This window comes from Colletotrichum jinshuiense, chromosome 3 (assembly GCF_051148585.1).
Source record: "Colletotrichum jinshuiense chromosome 3, complete sequence".
Taxonomy (NCBI): Eukaryota; Fungi; Ascomycota; class Sordariomycetes; order Glomerellales; family Glomerellaceae; genus Colletotrichum; species Colletotrichum jinshuiense.
In genome coordinates this window covers 1,436,131-1,450,513 of record NC_139310.1, presented here as the reverse complement: position 1 = coordinate 1,450,513, position 14,383 = coordinate 1,436,131, and the positions used below count along the sequence as shown (strand labels likewise).

General features: G+C 51.8%; 4 protein-coding genes across 4 annotated transcripts; 1 reads left to right on the top strand and 3 right to left on the bottom strand.

Annotated features, from left to right (window-relative positions):
* Positions 1-3,715: 3,715 nt before the first annotated feature.
* On the bottom strand, positions 3,716-6,721 carry EsH8_III_000430 (nucleoside deaminase; the record flags this gene model as incomplete). Its single annotated transcript, XM_083262155.1, has 8 exons — positions 3,716-3,869; positions 3,949-4,201; positions 4,269-4,639; positions 5,302-6,157; positions 6,220-6,291; positions 6,347-6,383; positions 6,460-6,638; positions 6,706-6,721. The coding sequence occupies 8 exons, from the start codon at positions 6,719-6,721 to the stop codon at positions 3,716-3,718; spliced, it is 1,938 nt and encodes a 645-aa protein (XP_083122642.1).
* A 2,569-nt stretch (positions 6,722-9,290) lies between these two features.
* Positions 9,291-10,230, bottom strand: EsH8_III_000429 (thioredoxin-like protein; the record flags this gene model as incomplete). The annotated part of the gene is made up of 3 exons (XM_083262154.1): positions 9,291-9,509; positions 9,598-10,037; positions 10,179-10,230. 3 exons carry the CDS (start codon positions 10,228-10,230, stop codon positions 9,291-9,293), a joined length of 711 nt encoding a protein of 236 aa, XP_083122641.1.
* A 1,148-nt stretch (positions 10,231-11,378) lies between these two features.
* Positions 11,379-13,064, bottom strand: EsH8_III_000428 (uncharacterized protein; the record flags this gene model as incomplete). The annotated part of the gene is made up of 1 exon (XM_083262153.1): positions 11,379-13,064. The coding sequence occupies one exon, from the start codon at positions 13,062-13,064 to the stop codon at positions 11,379-11,381; it is 1,686 nt and encodes a 561-aa protein (XP_083122640.1).
* A 590-nt stretch (positions 13,065-13,654) lies between these two features.
* Positions 13,655-14,380, top strand: EsH8_III_000427 (alpha-acetolactate decarboxylase; the record flags this gene model as incomplete). Its single annotated transcript, XM_083262152.1, has 1 exon — positions 13,655-14,380. The coding sequence occupies one exon, from the start codon at positions 13,655-13,657 to the stop codon at positions 14,378-14,380; it is 726 nt and encodes a 241-aa protein (XP_083122639.1).
* Between the last annotated feature and the right edge of the window lie 3 nt (positions 14,381-14,383).

Genomic DNA, 14,383 nt, shown 5'->3' with positions numbered 1-14,383 from the left:
ACGTCACGTTCCAGTCATGAATGTTGAGGACCTGACTGAAGGATCCTCTTGTTGTGTCATACACGCTACCCGAAGAGCCTTGACAGCCGACAAAAGCGTATGTACTGTTGTCTGGGCAATCCAGACTGTTTCTTACTCGCGTGTTGTTCAAAATGGTTGACATACGCATGCCTTGAACCTGGCCGCCAAGCGTGAGCTTGAGACCGCGGTTGGCACCGATGCCATTGGGGAAAGTAACGTTCTGCCAGGACACAAGTCAACAAATGCAACGATAGCACGCGGCAGGAACACTGAGAAACGACCGAATGACTAGTGAGCTCTTACTTTTATGGGTAATACTAATGGGTCAATAGAACTTGAACAGTCATCCGCAAGCGCGGTGACAAAAAAGATGCTGGCCAGCAGGAGCGCCGCCCAGGGCGTTGAAGACAACATCACGAAACCTCGCGATATAAAATGGTGGTGCTGTATCGAGGCATGACGGGCAGCCGGCCGAACAAAGTTCACATAGTACTAGTTTTGACGGCAGGGCGCCCCTTTTGAAAGCTCTTGTCTGCCCACCATCCTAGGCACGTTGCAATGTGAACATGTTGACACCCTGCATGCGTGCCAGGCTACCTAGCCGGAAGGGGGAGACGAAACCCACCCGTTAAGTCCCTGTTTATTAGAAGGGGCTGATGGTAGTCCACTTTGCAACTCTATCCCCGCTCTAGCTGCACCTGAGGCGGTTGCTAGTTGCGTTGGAACGTACTTCTTCGATCTTTGTGTTCCTTCAGCCTCTACTGGAAGTGGCTCTGAAGACTATCTACATGTCTTCTTAGAAGTATTTAAGCCTTTACGCTTTAGCCATACGTTTGCAAAGCAAGATTTATCTTGACATGGTGTTCGGACGAGTGAAACGCAACTTGCGCAAGCGTTCTTGTCGTTGGACGGTGCACTAGTCATGAACCATGCTCGAGGCATACAGGCTGGGGTTCTTGGCGCACGGGCGGCATGATAAGATTAGGGTCGTATTTACACTAAAGCATTGGAACAGGCCGCGAGTGCCTGACAAGGCGGCTGTAAACCATGGTATCCCGCGATCCGGCGCTCCCAGCAAATCGCTGTTGCCGAACGTGAGGCTTGGGCAACCCTGACAAGATCTGCACCACGCCCTCGCAAATGCCGCGATCAGCATGTCTGCCAACAGAAAATATTAATGAAATCTGTCTCACTTATGTTGGCTCAAGCTGATTGAACCCCAGTGACCAAATGTTCATAGGGCTAAAAACTCTCCGCGCTAAGTTATGTTGTTTATGGATTGATGCTGAATCACACTGATGCCTATCGCGTATCATAAGCGTAGTTGTAAACTGAGGTTGTGCCCCTGGCTGAGACAGGGATGGCCTTTACCTCCTCGCATTCGGGTACCCCTGCCTACGAGGCATGTGGGAGGACGTTGTTCCGCCATCCCGTGCTCGGGGCAGACCTAGATCTGATCGTTGCTCCGCGGAAGTCTGGAAAGAGCCCACTCCATTGAAGGACGTTGGCGGTTCGAGTAATGTTAGACGCGAGGTCCAATTTGCCACCGTCGTGCTGGACCTGTAAGCGCCCAGACCGTTCCGCCATTAAGCGTGTACCACAATTCCCACCCGAATGGTTACATTGCCGTTAACGAAATCAGTAAATAATGACCGTGACGAGATTACGACTTCAGTGAAAAGAGCCTACGAATTAGATCCTTTGGGCGAGAAGTGAGGATGTAAGCACATAGTTGACATAAACGGGCTGTGATGGTCGCTTAAATCGTCGGTCAACCCCCGCCAATGATAAAGACAATGCTATCCGGCGAGTTTAAGGCCGAATGTAAAGCAATCAACGCCTTGGAACCGACAATTGGGGATTTTCTTGGGATGCTCTCGAATGAGTCGACCCTTTTGTTTGTAAATTGATAGCATGTCCAGGATTGGATCGAGGTGTCACATGGCTAGCTTACCACCGACCCATTAAGTGACCTGAATTGGTATGTGTCAAGCTTGGTCCATAGCCTATTTCTTATATGTGGAAACGCTGGAGTACCGGACCTGCAGTGAACGTGCGAGCGATTGTGCGTAAAGGCCCAGTATTACTGCCACAACGAGTCTGGATTGTGGAGATGGGCTTCAACTCGGGACCCAACAGCCTTTGGGTATTTACATTACGCTATCCTTGGCAAAGCTTTGTTGCAAGATGGGAGAGGCCCAGTCCTTATGTTCAGTATGGGACGATACTCTTGCTCATGCCTCGGTAAACAAGGCGTGTTGCAATGCTATCTGCTTGCTATCGTAAGTGCCATCCACCAAGCCCACGCAAGCACACACCAATCACTTTTGGATGATAAACGCAGGATAACTGAGTTCTTTACAAACCATCAGCGAGAGAGGTGCAGCTCCACGCATACAAATCATAGGGCTTGGATTTTGCCCGCTGAGCAACCATTGGTTTCCGTATACGGAAATTCCAGCTCGGCTCAATGGTCTAGTGGTATGATTCGCCCTTCGGGTGCTACAACCCTTGCGCTCAGCGTGATTGGGCGAGGTCTCGGGTTCGAATCCCGATTGGGCCCTCGCATTTTGCTTTTTCTCTTTCATATTCTTATTTTTAGTAATTTCAAGCTTGTCGCTGCCCTTCAGGTAAAAAAAGTTTTGCAATGGAGCGAACGTTGTTACCATAAACGTTGTTTGTGTCCAAAAGCTCTGAGACTTTTGTTCAATCTAGGCACTGGGGCTATGGCCAATCACTTTGCTTAGCACCCGCTACCTTTTTGCCCTTAATCTTGGGAGCCATAGTCACATTTACTGAGATGATTAGGCTACAACCTGGTTTTGTACACATATACTCAGTAGTCGTATATGGTATGTATACTGCGGTTTTCGGTGTCCGACCATCCCGACCAAGGTCACCCTAGTCGCCATTTGGACCTGATCCATTTGGAAATTAGCTATCCTTCCGATGGAAATTCTCGCCTAAGCCACTACCGTGGGTTAGTCTAGATGACTACTAATGCCAAGATCTGAAATACGGCGAGGTACTACCATCCTTTTGGATCTTAGAACCGGCTGTTCAAGAGACTTAAGCCCAGTGCGAAGACATGCAAAGCTCTTGTTGCTCAAAGACGCTCATTTACCCAAAGACCTCGGCTGAATCATTCCGAAGCCAAGCGATCCAGACCCCGGCTAGAGAGAGATCACGCGGACGGACGAGGCCCACGGGCCCCTCCTACCCACTTAGATACCATGATAGCTGCTAATGCCCTCATCGGCCTCATGGCGCAACGGTAGCGCGTTCGACTCCAGATCGAAAGGTAAGCGGATCTCAAACTCACCGTCTCCTGCATTTCCACCTGCAACATGACCAAAGGTACTAACTCTCGCGCTCAAGGTTATCCGTTCAAATCGGGTTGGGGTCATTCTATATCTTTTTCTTCGGGCTTCTCCCTTTTTTTCTAATTTGTTTTCTATCATTCACTCAACGATGTTTTCCGTACTGCTTGGCTTCCTGCAGTGGTCACGTCGTTGTGTCTTGAACACGTTTGTTTTGCGTGTCTAATACCAACATTGTTGCCTAGTTGAGAATTTGCCGCGCAACTGACACGACTCGTTCATTGCAGAAAAACTCTATACTCTTAATAATAGAATAGTCCAGGCGAGATCCGAAGATCCGAGAAGGTTAAAGCTGTATTGTTGACTCAATACCCTCACAGCATGTTCGTCATCTTGCTCAATCGGAGGGGATTTTGATGGCTCAACTCAAACCAGTTGGGCTTGCTGCTTCGTGCCTTATGAACGACGGCACGCGCTCTGATCCCCATGCCGAGAACAGCCCTGCGGACAAGGTGCGTCTGGATTAAACTGCCAGCTGAAGAACACGTCCGTCTCATTTTCCAACACCGCACCAATCAACCTCGTTTGGTGAGGTAAGCTAGAAGACCGGCTGAAGACGTCCCTGGAGCTGATGCGAATCTGCCTCCATCCCTTCTCTACGAGGGTGTCAATGCTGGTGCCGTAGACGTATTCCTTGAAGCCCGCCCAGCGAATGGCTGATGCGCACATGGGGCAGCTCTCAGCATTGGTGTAGAGCGTCAGATCGGTAAGGGCGGCCACGGCCTCCGCCGGCGTCATCTTGTAGGGTCCCTTAGGATCGACGAATAGTGCCGAGCAGTTGTTAATGGCTACGATCTCTCCTACTTCATTTCAGTACCAAAAAAAAACGTATGTAGAGGCACGTTTGTGGCTGTAAGCATTTCGTACCATGAAGAGTTGGATTGCCTGAGCCTTGGTTATTGTTCGCACCGACGCAGACCAGCTCCCCCAGTCCCCCAGCTGTATGGTTCACAATGACAGAACCAAAAGCCGCGAACGGGCAGATGTTGGGCAAGGCTAGATTGGCCTGGCGCATCCAGTGGGCTCGCGTCATTAAACTGATCGCATCACCAGTCGACAATGGCGGAGCCTGCGTCAAGAGGTTGCGGGGCAACTCGAGCTCATTCTTCCGCAGAAGTCCATCACACCCAACCGCCGACACGATCAGCAGGCCGATGAGACTGAGCGCCAGCGGGATACTTGTGATGTGGGCGCACATGTTTCGCGTGAGCTGCGAGGCGATGCTACGATGCGAGTTTCTATCAAGAAATGTGCAAAGGGAGCGTGGCCTGTTTGGGCTTAGCGGATATATGTCGACTGAAATAGCGAATGCCGCGTCAGGGCTTCTGCATTACCGGTCTTTCGATTTAAAATCAGGCGTTATGAATCATGATTGGGCATGAGGCTCTATGCCGATGAAAACGTGTGTATCGGCGGCTTGTTTGGAAGTGAAGGCAAAGTACTTGGGAAACATAGTACTATGTAAAGCAATGGAATTGTGGCTGCATGTTGACGTAATTGCATACAACATTGAGCCCTGAGTTACCCCGCATGTTTGCTGACCTTGGCATCTTTGCTCCTGTATTGCCTTTGCAGCAATTGCACAGAAATTGATACATATATATGTTTATTGTAGACGCATTTGATAGTTGGTGGCCATTCTAGTGAGCTTGCAGGGAGGAACAAGTTGCAGCCTGTATCTATAGGAATTTTTGGGTAATGTTGAAACAAATGGATATCTTGTATAATTATTTAAGAATAGTGTTAAGAATCAGCACACATACAGCGTCGTCTTCTACAGCGAGGACAATGACCCTTCTGTATCCCGTCAAAGTTTTTTTCTTTTCTCTCAACCATCTTGGTCTCGAGCCTATAATTCGTTTTCCCGACTGCTTGGGGGTTGTCGGCTGAGACTCCATACGGGTTGATCGACCTCCATGAGAGGTCGTATGGTTGAGGTGATGGTGAAGTCTCGTATTCGACGACTTGGGGCTTCGATTCATTGCGTGCGTGTCTGTCTGGATATTTGGGCGGCCGATCGTCCTTGGGAGGTACTGGGGGGGCAGTGATATGATCGCGAACGTAGTTGTCGCTGAACTGAGGAGGGCTGTAACTCCGTCCAAATTTTTGATACCGCCCCATTTTGGGCGACTTTGTGTCGCTGTCACTTGATGATGGATAGCTGTCTTGGGAAGGCTTGGGTGATGTCCACTTGGTGAAAAGCGAGAACCCAGGGAACAGCTTCTCCACAAGGTTGCGAATCATGGGCATGCAGGCGCAGACAATAACAACACCAAGTTCGACAGTTGTCCACCATACCACAGGGGCGTAGTCCCATGTCGGATCGATTGAGTTGCCGAACACCGCCAGGACCTGAAGCCGAATGATCGTCGAGATGAATCCAACCGAACCGAGCAGAAAAACCATGGCGACGGAGATTTTCTTGTTGCGGTTCATTTGTAAACCAGGGAGCATTGCTACCGGGAGTGCGAGGATGACCAGGTCCTGGATGATGGCCAGGGCCGAGTTGGCATATGCTAACTGGTTTATGTCGAGGCACCCGCCGGTATGAATGTCCCTGTTCCAGAACAGTTCGATCGGATGACAAGAGAAGATGGTGAGAAAACCGATGGCAAATTGTCCAATAATGAGAAATCCAATCAGTGTGTAGGCGGCGATGCGGAATTTCGGTACGGTGAAGATTCGCAAATAGAAGACGACAAGAGACAACTTGGCGAGAAGTAGGACGAAGACATATACAATCTCAGCCACGTATACTTGAGAGGTGTATTAGCTACTAGTTGAGAGGGCTTTTGAGTCCGAAAAGTAATATACTCACAAAGACGTAATATTTCAAGCAGCCCGCCAGGTTGTAGATCGTACAGGTGCGTTCCAAACCCTTTAGTAGACACTTTTGATCGTTAGTTACGTTTCGTTCTATTATATACCAACCAAGAATAACATACTCAAAACTATACAGGAAACAGGTACGATAGCAATGATCTGTTGCAGCTAGTTAGTCTAAAGTCCCGTAAATCGTTCCTAATGTTCCGTGGGGGATTGGAGTTGGTATACTTACCATCGCGGAGATTATCAACACGTCGTCTAGGTTCCATGTTTTTGCGAAACTCTTGGCAACCAGCCGCAAGATAATTGCAAGAACTGCAGACATGTAGACCGTGATGAGAATGGCGAGCACCTTCGTTGTCTGGGACTCGTGTGGATAGTTACACTGCGAAGCCTGAAGTCTCGCGAGGTCTAAATCGCCAATCAGCATACCGCTTCTCTCTGCAACGAGCCAACGACGGTATCGATAGAAACTCACCCAAAGAGTCTTGCATCGTGCAATTTGCCAATAGGCAAGAGGCGACCTGTTGCCCTAGCCCAGTGCTTGCACAAGAACATGTTGTGTTCGTCAGGTCGCATCCTACACCCGAGATACCCTGAACGAGACAGTTCAACTAGATTGAATGTTAGTCAAAGTGAACTTTTCAACAGCGACATATCCAGCAAACCGCTTACTCCGCATGTAGAGATGTTGCTGAGGTCTGGCAGCTGCCGTTCGACCAACTGTACTTCCCGTCCAACGTGGAAATTTTGCCCATTCGCTCCCCCAATGCCTACTACTGAGAGCGCTAAGACGATCCACAGCAGACCGTAAGAGGCCGCAGATGATGTGGAGAGGCGCATAATGACCAGGTTCAGCGATCGTAACCAACGGTCTTCAAACCTCCGTGCAACTGTAGCTTCCGGTGGATCTTCGAGGTCCAGTAATGCTCGATAGATATCGGCAGGACTACGTCGTCAGGTCGCCGCACCGGGCGGCATGTAACGTATTCCCTGGAGTGTCGTAATCTACACCTTTGCGGTTAGGGATGTTGTCAGTGGAGTATTGAAAATACAACAGGTGTGTGGTGGGAACAATCGATGTTATCAACCCCGAACATGTTTGTGGCGTTCGCCTTTCAAGCTTGACACATCAAGGATAACTGGTCCTTGCTCCAGTGGCCAGATGGGCCGAAAGTTCACCACGGAGAACGTCCTGAGGGAACAGAGCTCTTCCAACACGCTTGCTCCTGACCAAGGTCCGGGTGTTGCGAGGTTTGCGGATGGGATGAAATGTCGAAAAGGGCTGTGCGTGTGTAACATGTTCTGTGCGCGTTTTTATTGATTAACGGGGGATTTGTTTACCACGTTGATTGGTGATGATGAGGCATAGCTGCATGATTACCCCTTGCCACTCTTGAAGCCCAGTAGTTGGCACATTTCGGCATTTGAATCTGCACATCGCCATTCGAGGATTTTAGAGTTTGGATATGTATTCTAGCATGGTGTCGGTTGTCATGTTTCACGGGAACAGGGCATCCCGCCGTCTCGCCATTACCTAACTGTTGGATTGATCAAGGAGGTGACTATCAAAGCGAACCGTGCTCGTCGCCATCTCCATACGACGTGCAGTGCAGCGCCGCAAAGTCCGTGTTCTGAGGGGGCGTCAGATACTAATACAGGTGCGCCCGGCCCAACTTCCCCGCTCGCGATGCTTGTCTCTAACCGGGTGCTTCCCAGGGTCTACGCTGTGTTGTTTCACACTTTGTGTTTCGAGGGCGACTTCTCGCAACCACCTTTTGTGGCTAGTCGCCCACTCATTCAAAGACTGGGACGAAGTAAAACCAGTGGCTGCTACGCAGTTAGAGGGGTTGTTTGATTTGCGCTGTTCTGTTTGGTCTGAATGGAAACTCTATTTAGACTCTGCCATCCTCCCGCGCCCTGCACCGTCTTGCCGTCGACCGTTCTCCTCGTCCCCTCGGGCAATATTTGCGGCGAGCACAGAACTTGACGCATCCAAATGATGATTGGCCGATGTGCTTTTCATTCCATGCATCCATGTTGGCGGCTTTTTTACCCCTTTTTGACTGGATAGGATGTTTCCCAAGACCAAGCCTTCCATACTTTCCAGGTATTTTCTCCGCCTTCTGCACAAAGTATCTCCATTTGGGAAAATTCTCATAGTAGAACTTGAAGATACCAGTAGAAAGAGCGATTGTGGGCAAATCTTATGAAGATTCGAGCTTCGCTGCCTTTTACAGTGCCCCCTGGAAGCACAACCCGGACCAGCAAGGGCGTAAGTTGGCCTGATCTTCGGCCTCTTTGTATGTATGTAAGTGGATGCATTCACTCAGCATGGCATCGTACATTCTGAATATATCACCACTGGATCGGTATAAATCTCCGGAGACAGACCTGATCGGTATATATCTCCGCCGGAGTAAAAGCTTCCGACACATGCTCATACGGCGCTATTGTTGTTGAATGGCGTAAAGTTCAAAGTTTATCAAGCTTCTCGAACAATGGACGCGCTGCATTGACTTTGCATGAGGTGTGGTGCTTGCAGTCCGACCATCTACCTTTTTGACCGGCTCCGATTTCGAAACTTTACCCCAACATGTGCGGCAGACGTCGTGAGGCTTGCTCTTTGATAGGTCTCAGTGAGCAACGCCAAGTGAACCAAATCCCTTGCCCAATTCATCCCGTGTGGCGGAACGCAATGCGAATAATTCCCCGCGGCTGGCCATAGCTTTGGACGGTATACCTCGTAATACCTGTGCTGCTCCTGAAAGATTCGCCTCCATCTCGATAATCCATATTTGGGGAATGACTCGAAAACGATGCGATCATACATTGTTTGGACGACAACTCTGGAGTCATGTAGCTTGAGGTGATTCGCAACTCTAGCAAGTAGGATGAGAATTAAACCCTCAGATCACGTATACATCGAACCAGGCCGGAAAGTTCTCGAATGTTATTATCAACTAGATTGACCACTGAAAGCAATTTGTATCATGGACAACATAAGTTCGGTTACAAACCCCGAATTCTGACATCAATAGCCCTTCATGAGACATGAACGGCCTAAGCGCTAGCAGCTCGCAAGGTAGCAAGCCTTGCCTTCGTCCTCTCAACGACCAATTCTTCCTCGTAGATTTGGTTCACGCTCGGAGTGTTGTTGACGGCCTGGGCCCACTTGTAAAAGTTAGGGGCCTTCTCTTCCAGAGAGGCGATGATGCTCTTCGGGATGAGCTCATATTTGGCGAATGAGAAGAGTCTCAAGGTGAAGGAGCCAGTAAGGACCTAGGAATGGTGTTAGTAAGGGTCTTATGGATCAATGTAGAAGGTCTCGGGTACATAGCCCGCGAGATCCGGAATGCTACAAACTCACCTCGGCCAAAGTAACCTTGTCGCTGCCGCCAAAGTACGGCGCGGCATCCTGGAGCAGGGGCTCGACCTCCTTGACAACGGCGTCGACAAAGTTCTGGGCGATCTCCTGGGTATCGGCCTCCGACTTGGCGCCGTACAGCTTGAAGATGTGCGAGTTGGCCTTGCTGAAGTAGGCGTCGACGAAGAAGTTGATGCGTGCGCGGCGAAGGGCGGCGTCCTTGGAACCAGCCACAGGCACGAGGTGCGACGGGTGGGCGTCGGCCAGAAACTGGCTAACGATGGCCGACTCGGTGATGATCTCCCCGTCGTAGGACAGCGATGGGACCAGACCGCGAGGGTTGATCTTGAGGTACTCCTGCGTACGCGGGACGGACAGGTCAATGATCTCCTCCTCAAAGGGGAGGCCGAGCTCGGCGAGAGCAATGTGCGCACGGTGAGCCCCTAGGCGAATAGATCAGTTGGGGGACCTTGACAGCATCTCGATTCAAGGGTCATCCAAGCTTAATTTGCATTTGGCTATGAGTTTGCGTGAAGAGGGGCATACGATGGAATGAGCGCGAGGCGAGGTATGATATTACGTACATGGGCAGCCGTGGTTGGTGTACAACTTGAGCTTGGGGGCGGCGACAGACATTGCGGGGTTGATCAGGAGGAGGTTCAACGATAAGTCGAGTGTATATACTGATTGGATTGCTTTTCGGGTCTGATGTGGACAGCGGTGATGGCGAGGCGACTCGATATTTGAAGGAGGCCGACGTTTGATTCTTGATTACCAATTGTCACGACGAGGCATCAGTTGCACCATTAGTAAAGCAATGTCGTGATGCAAGGTCGTCCACATGAGGGGAACACCCGCCCTCCTCGAAACTCCCTGCGGATTTGAGACATGGGAAGCCTGGATTATAAATCACTCGGTCGCCGTCGCGCGGGGCACAAAACAACCCCGAAGCCGCCGAGGGCCAAACTCAAAGCTCATTCGAGAACAGACCCCGGCTAGCGGAAGCAGACCGCAACCACTGCATCGAAACCCCGCCCGCCCGGGCCAATGCACGCCAAACCTCGATTTCCCCCGCCCGGAATCTGCGCCCGCGTGCCCCGTTGGAAACACCCTACCTATATCATAGGGCTGAGCCACTGCGGAGACGGGCTTTGGAGGATGGGAGATGAGAGCGGCGTGTCTTTCCCCAGCATTTGCAACGACACCGGGGTGTCGAGGTCCTTGGCATGCAACATTGGTAGTGCGAGGCTCGGTTACTTAGTCAACCACGAGCGCTGCTTAGAACTGTTTAAAAGTCCGACGACTACCTTTATATGTTTCTTGTCACCACGAACTGAGGGCCAAATTCCAGGGCATCCTTAGTATCGTCCCATACTGATGTGATGCGCCCTCCCGCCCTCTTTTTATAAATATGTAAGAGGGGTTTTATTTTCAGCCTAGAGCAGTCCTCTACTGTAACAACGGCAATTCTCGGCCTCGTAGGAACCCGTAGAAGGTACCGAACGGGCCACGTTTGGAGCTCGGTTCAAACGACCATTGCTGTCAGACACATTGCAAAAATTATATTTAACGCAGCATCTAGTTTAGCAGCATCTAGCTTACGAGTAAATACTTGTAGACAGGGCTATGCCGGAATGTCGTGATGTCCACTAGAGGTCGGAGAAGTGATCTAAGCTTCATAAAGGGTGAGCAAGTCGCAAGGTCTCCTTGGCAAGTTCGTAGGTACGGAACATAATCAACGACGGCACAGTGCCGACTCTTCATTACATGTAGAATAACAAAATCTAACTAATGCTCTCCTGGATGACATTCTTCATAAGTTCATGATTGTGGGAGTAGTCAATCTCAACGTCCACCACACATACTCCCTGGTAACTCAACGCCTCCTTCATAACAGCCTCCAACTCCGACGAACGGCTGACGCGCAAGCCCTTGGCGCCAAACGCCTCCGCGTACTTGACGAAGTCGACCCCTCCCAGGTCGACGCCCGAGCTGCGACCATACTTGTCGACCTCCTGAAACTCAACCATATTATACTTTCCATCGTTCCAGATGAAGTGCGTAATATTGCAGCCCTGTTGCACGGCCGTCACCAGCTCCTGCCCGCTGTACAGGAACCCGCCGTCACCGCTGATGCTAACGACCTTTCTCGAGCATGGGGGCTCCTGGGCTAGGGATGCGCCGATAGCCCAGGGGAGGGCGACGCCGAGGGTCTGCTGTACGTTGGAAACCAGGAAGGACTTGGGGCTGTATGCGAAGTAGAAGCGGGAGAGCCAGATGTACATGCTCCCCACATCGGATGCAAGGGTAGGGGATGGAGGCAGCAGGCCCTGCATAAGCTTGATGAAGTAGAGAGGATGAACTAGGCCGTCTCCCGTCTGGCCGAGAGCCTGGGGGCTTTGCTCCCAGGCGTGGAATTCAGTGAAGATTGTTTTTGCGACTTCTGATTCCTGTGGCCGAGAAACATTTGCGAGGATATCGCCAAGTGCCTTTACGTTGGCGGCGATGGAACCCACAAGCTCAAGCTTCGGGTTGTAGAAGGCGCCGTAGTCGGCGGGTATCCAGTCCAGGTGCAGGATCTCGAGACTCTGGTTCTTATGCCATGCGTCGGCGTCGTATTCTGACTGGTCGTAGCCTGCGACAATTACGAGGTCCGCCTGTGACAGTAGCTTGTCACCGGGCTGGTTGCGGAAGAGGCCAATGCGGCCGTAAAAAAGGTGCGCCAACTCCTGGCTGATAGATCCGGCCGCCTGGAACGTCTCGACGACAGGAATGGGGTGCTTGCGAAGGAATCTGTGGACAGCCTCGACGGCTTCTGGCGTGGCTGCTCTCGACCCGAGGAACAGGACGGGGAATTTTGCATTCTGTATCATGTCCGCAGCCCTGCTCAACGATGAAGATGGGGAGGTGCCATACTCAGGAGGGGTAAACGCAGTTGCTGGTAGCGCAGGGATGGTCGTCTTGGTCCCAGCTGTCATGATGTCGATAGGCAGGCTCACGGCCGTCGCACCCTGCGGATACGCCGTCGCCGTCCTGAATGCATCGAGCAGGATCTCGGAAATTTGGTCCGGATGCACGGCACCCGTGGTCTTCTTAGTGACAGGCTGGAGCAGCTGCACGCCTCGCAGGCTCTGATGCGTCTTTTTGGCGGCCTGCACGCGCTTAACGTCGCCGACAATGGCGACAACGGGCGCGCCCTCGTCGTTGGCCGTCACGAGTCCCGTGACGAGATTGCTGGTCCCCGGGCCCGAGGTGGCTATGCAGACGCCGGGCCTTCCGGTGATTCTGCCGATGGCGCCGGCGATAAAGGCGGCATTCTGCTCATGGCGGCAGACGACGAGCTTGATCTCGGGCCGGTCGATGAGGGCGTTGAAGACGGAGTCGATCTTGGCGCCCGGGACGCCGAAGATGTGTTTCACCCCCGCGGCGATGAGGGAGTCGATCACGACATCGACGGTCTCGGTTGACATGTTGATGGATGATGGAGTGTTGTTGGAATGCGCTGCAGATGTCGCGACGTTGCGACTATTTCCAAGGGAAGGAAATCAGTTATGAATGAGCGAGCCCCGACCAAGAACGCTGAAGTAAACTGGTTTTGCCGAATTCAAGGGCCCAACAAAAAATGCCAACGATCATGAGCACACTTTGAAATTCCGATATCGCGATGCCGGTAGGGACCGGAGTGGTAACGCCGCAAAAGCTCCTAGCGCTTGGAACAATGGATAGATAGTGAGGCGGTGATGCCGACGATGCCGCACGACTGACGTCAGCGCCCGAGGTGGAACCAGCAATTGTTGGGTTGATGACTCAACCACTGGAGGCGGCTTCCGTGGATGACATCTCCGGCCGCACGGTTCTGTCGAATACCGGTATATGCTGCCACCGGATGGCCAGGGCGCGCTGCAGTCAGCAATTGAAGTATTTCCAGGCAAAAGTCAAACGCAACCTCACAACCATTCCAAAACCCGACCCGGTCTTGGCTGTATCCCTTCTCAGACCTGAAGCCGCGAACCTCACACCACTCCAATTATTTTTGCAGCATCTGCATCACCGTACAGTCATGGCGACCAACGAGATTTACCAGTACTCCATTATCTCGGCGCTCATGGATGGCATCGCGTCGACGGGGCTGCCGGTAGCGAAGCTCATGTCCCACGGAAACCAGGGCCTTGGCACCTTTCGTTGCATGGTCGGCGAGATGATCATCCTCGACGGAAAGCTCTACCAGATGAAGTCGGACGGCACAGTGAATGCCGTTGATACAAGCCCGGCCAGTGAAACCGTTGCGCCGTTTGCAATGGTCACGCGGTTTCAACCGACATCGACGACAAAGGCCAGCTTCAACAACAAGAAGGAGCTCTTCGAACACCTGTCCAAGGGTTTCCCCGACTCAAAAAACTTCTTTCTGGCCATCAGAATTGACGGCACGTTCAAGAATATCACCGTGCGGACAGCGGGTGGACAGAGCAAGCCGGGAGAGGGACTGATGGAAGTCGGAAAGAACCAGGCGTCGCACACTCTGGAGAAGCCGGTGCGGGGAACCGTTATCGGCTTCCGGTCGCCCGAGTACACGCAGGGGATAAGCGTGGCCGGCGATCACCTGCACTTCATCACGGAGGACCGGACCCAAGGCGGGCACATCTTGTCCTTCGGGACGGAAGGTGAGGTCGAGATCGGCGCGGCGCAGATCTCAAAGTGGCATGTTGAGTTGCCTACAAATGACCCCGAATTCAACAAAGTGACGTTGGAGGGAGATAAGGAGGGCATTGCAGCTGTCGAAGGATAGCAT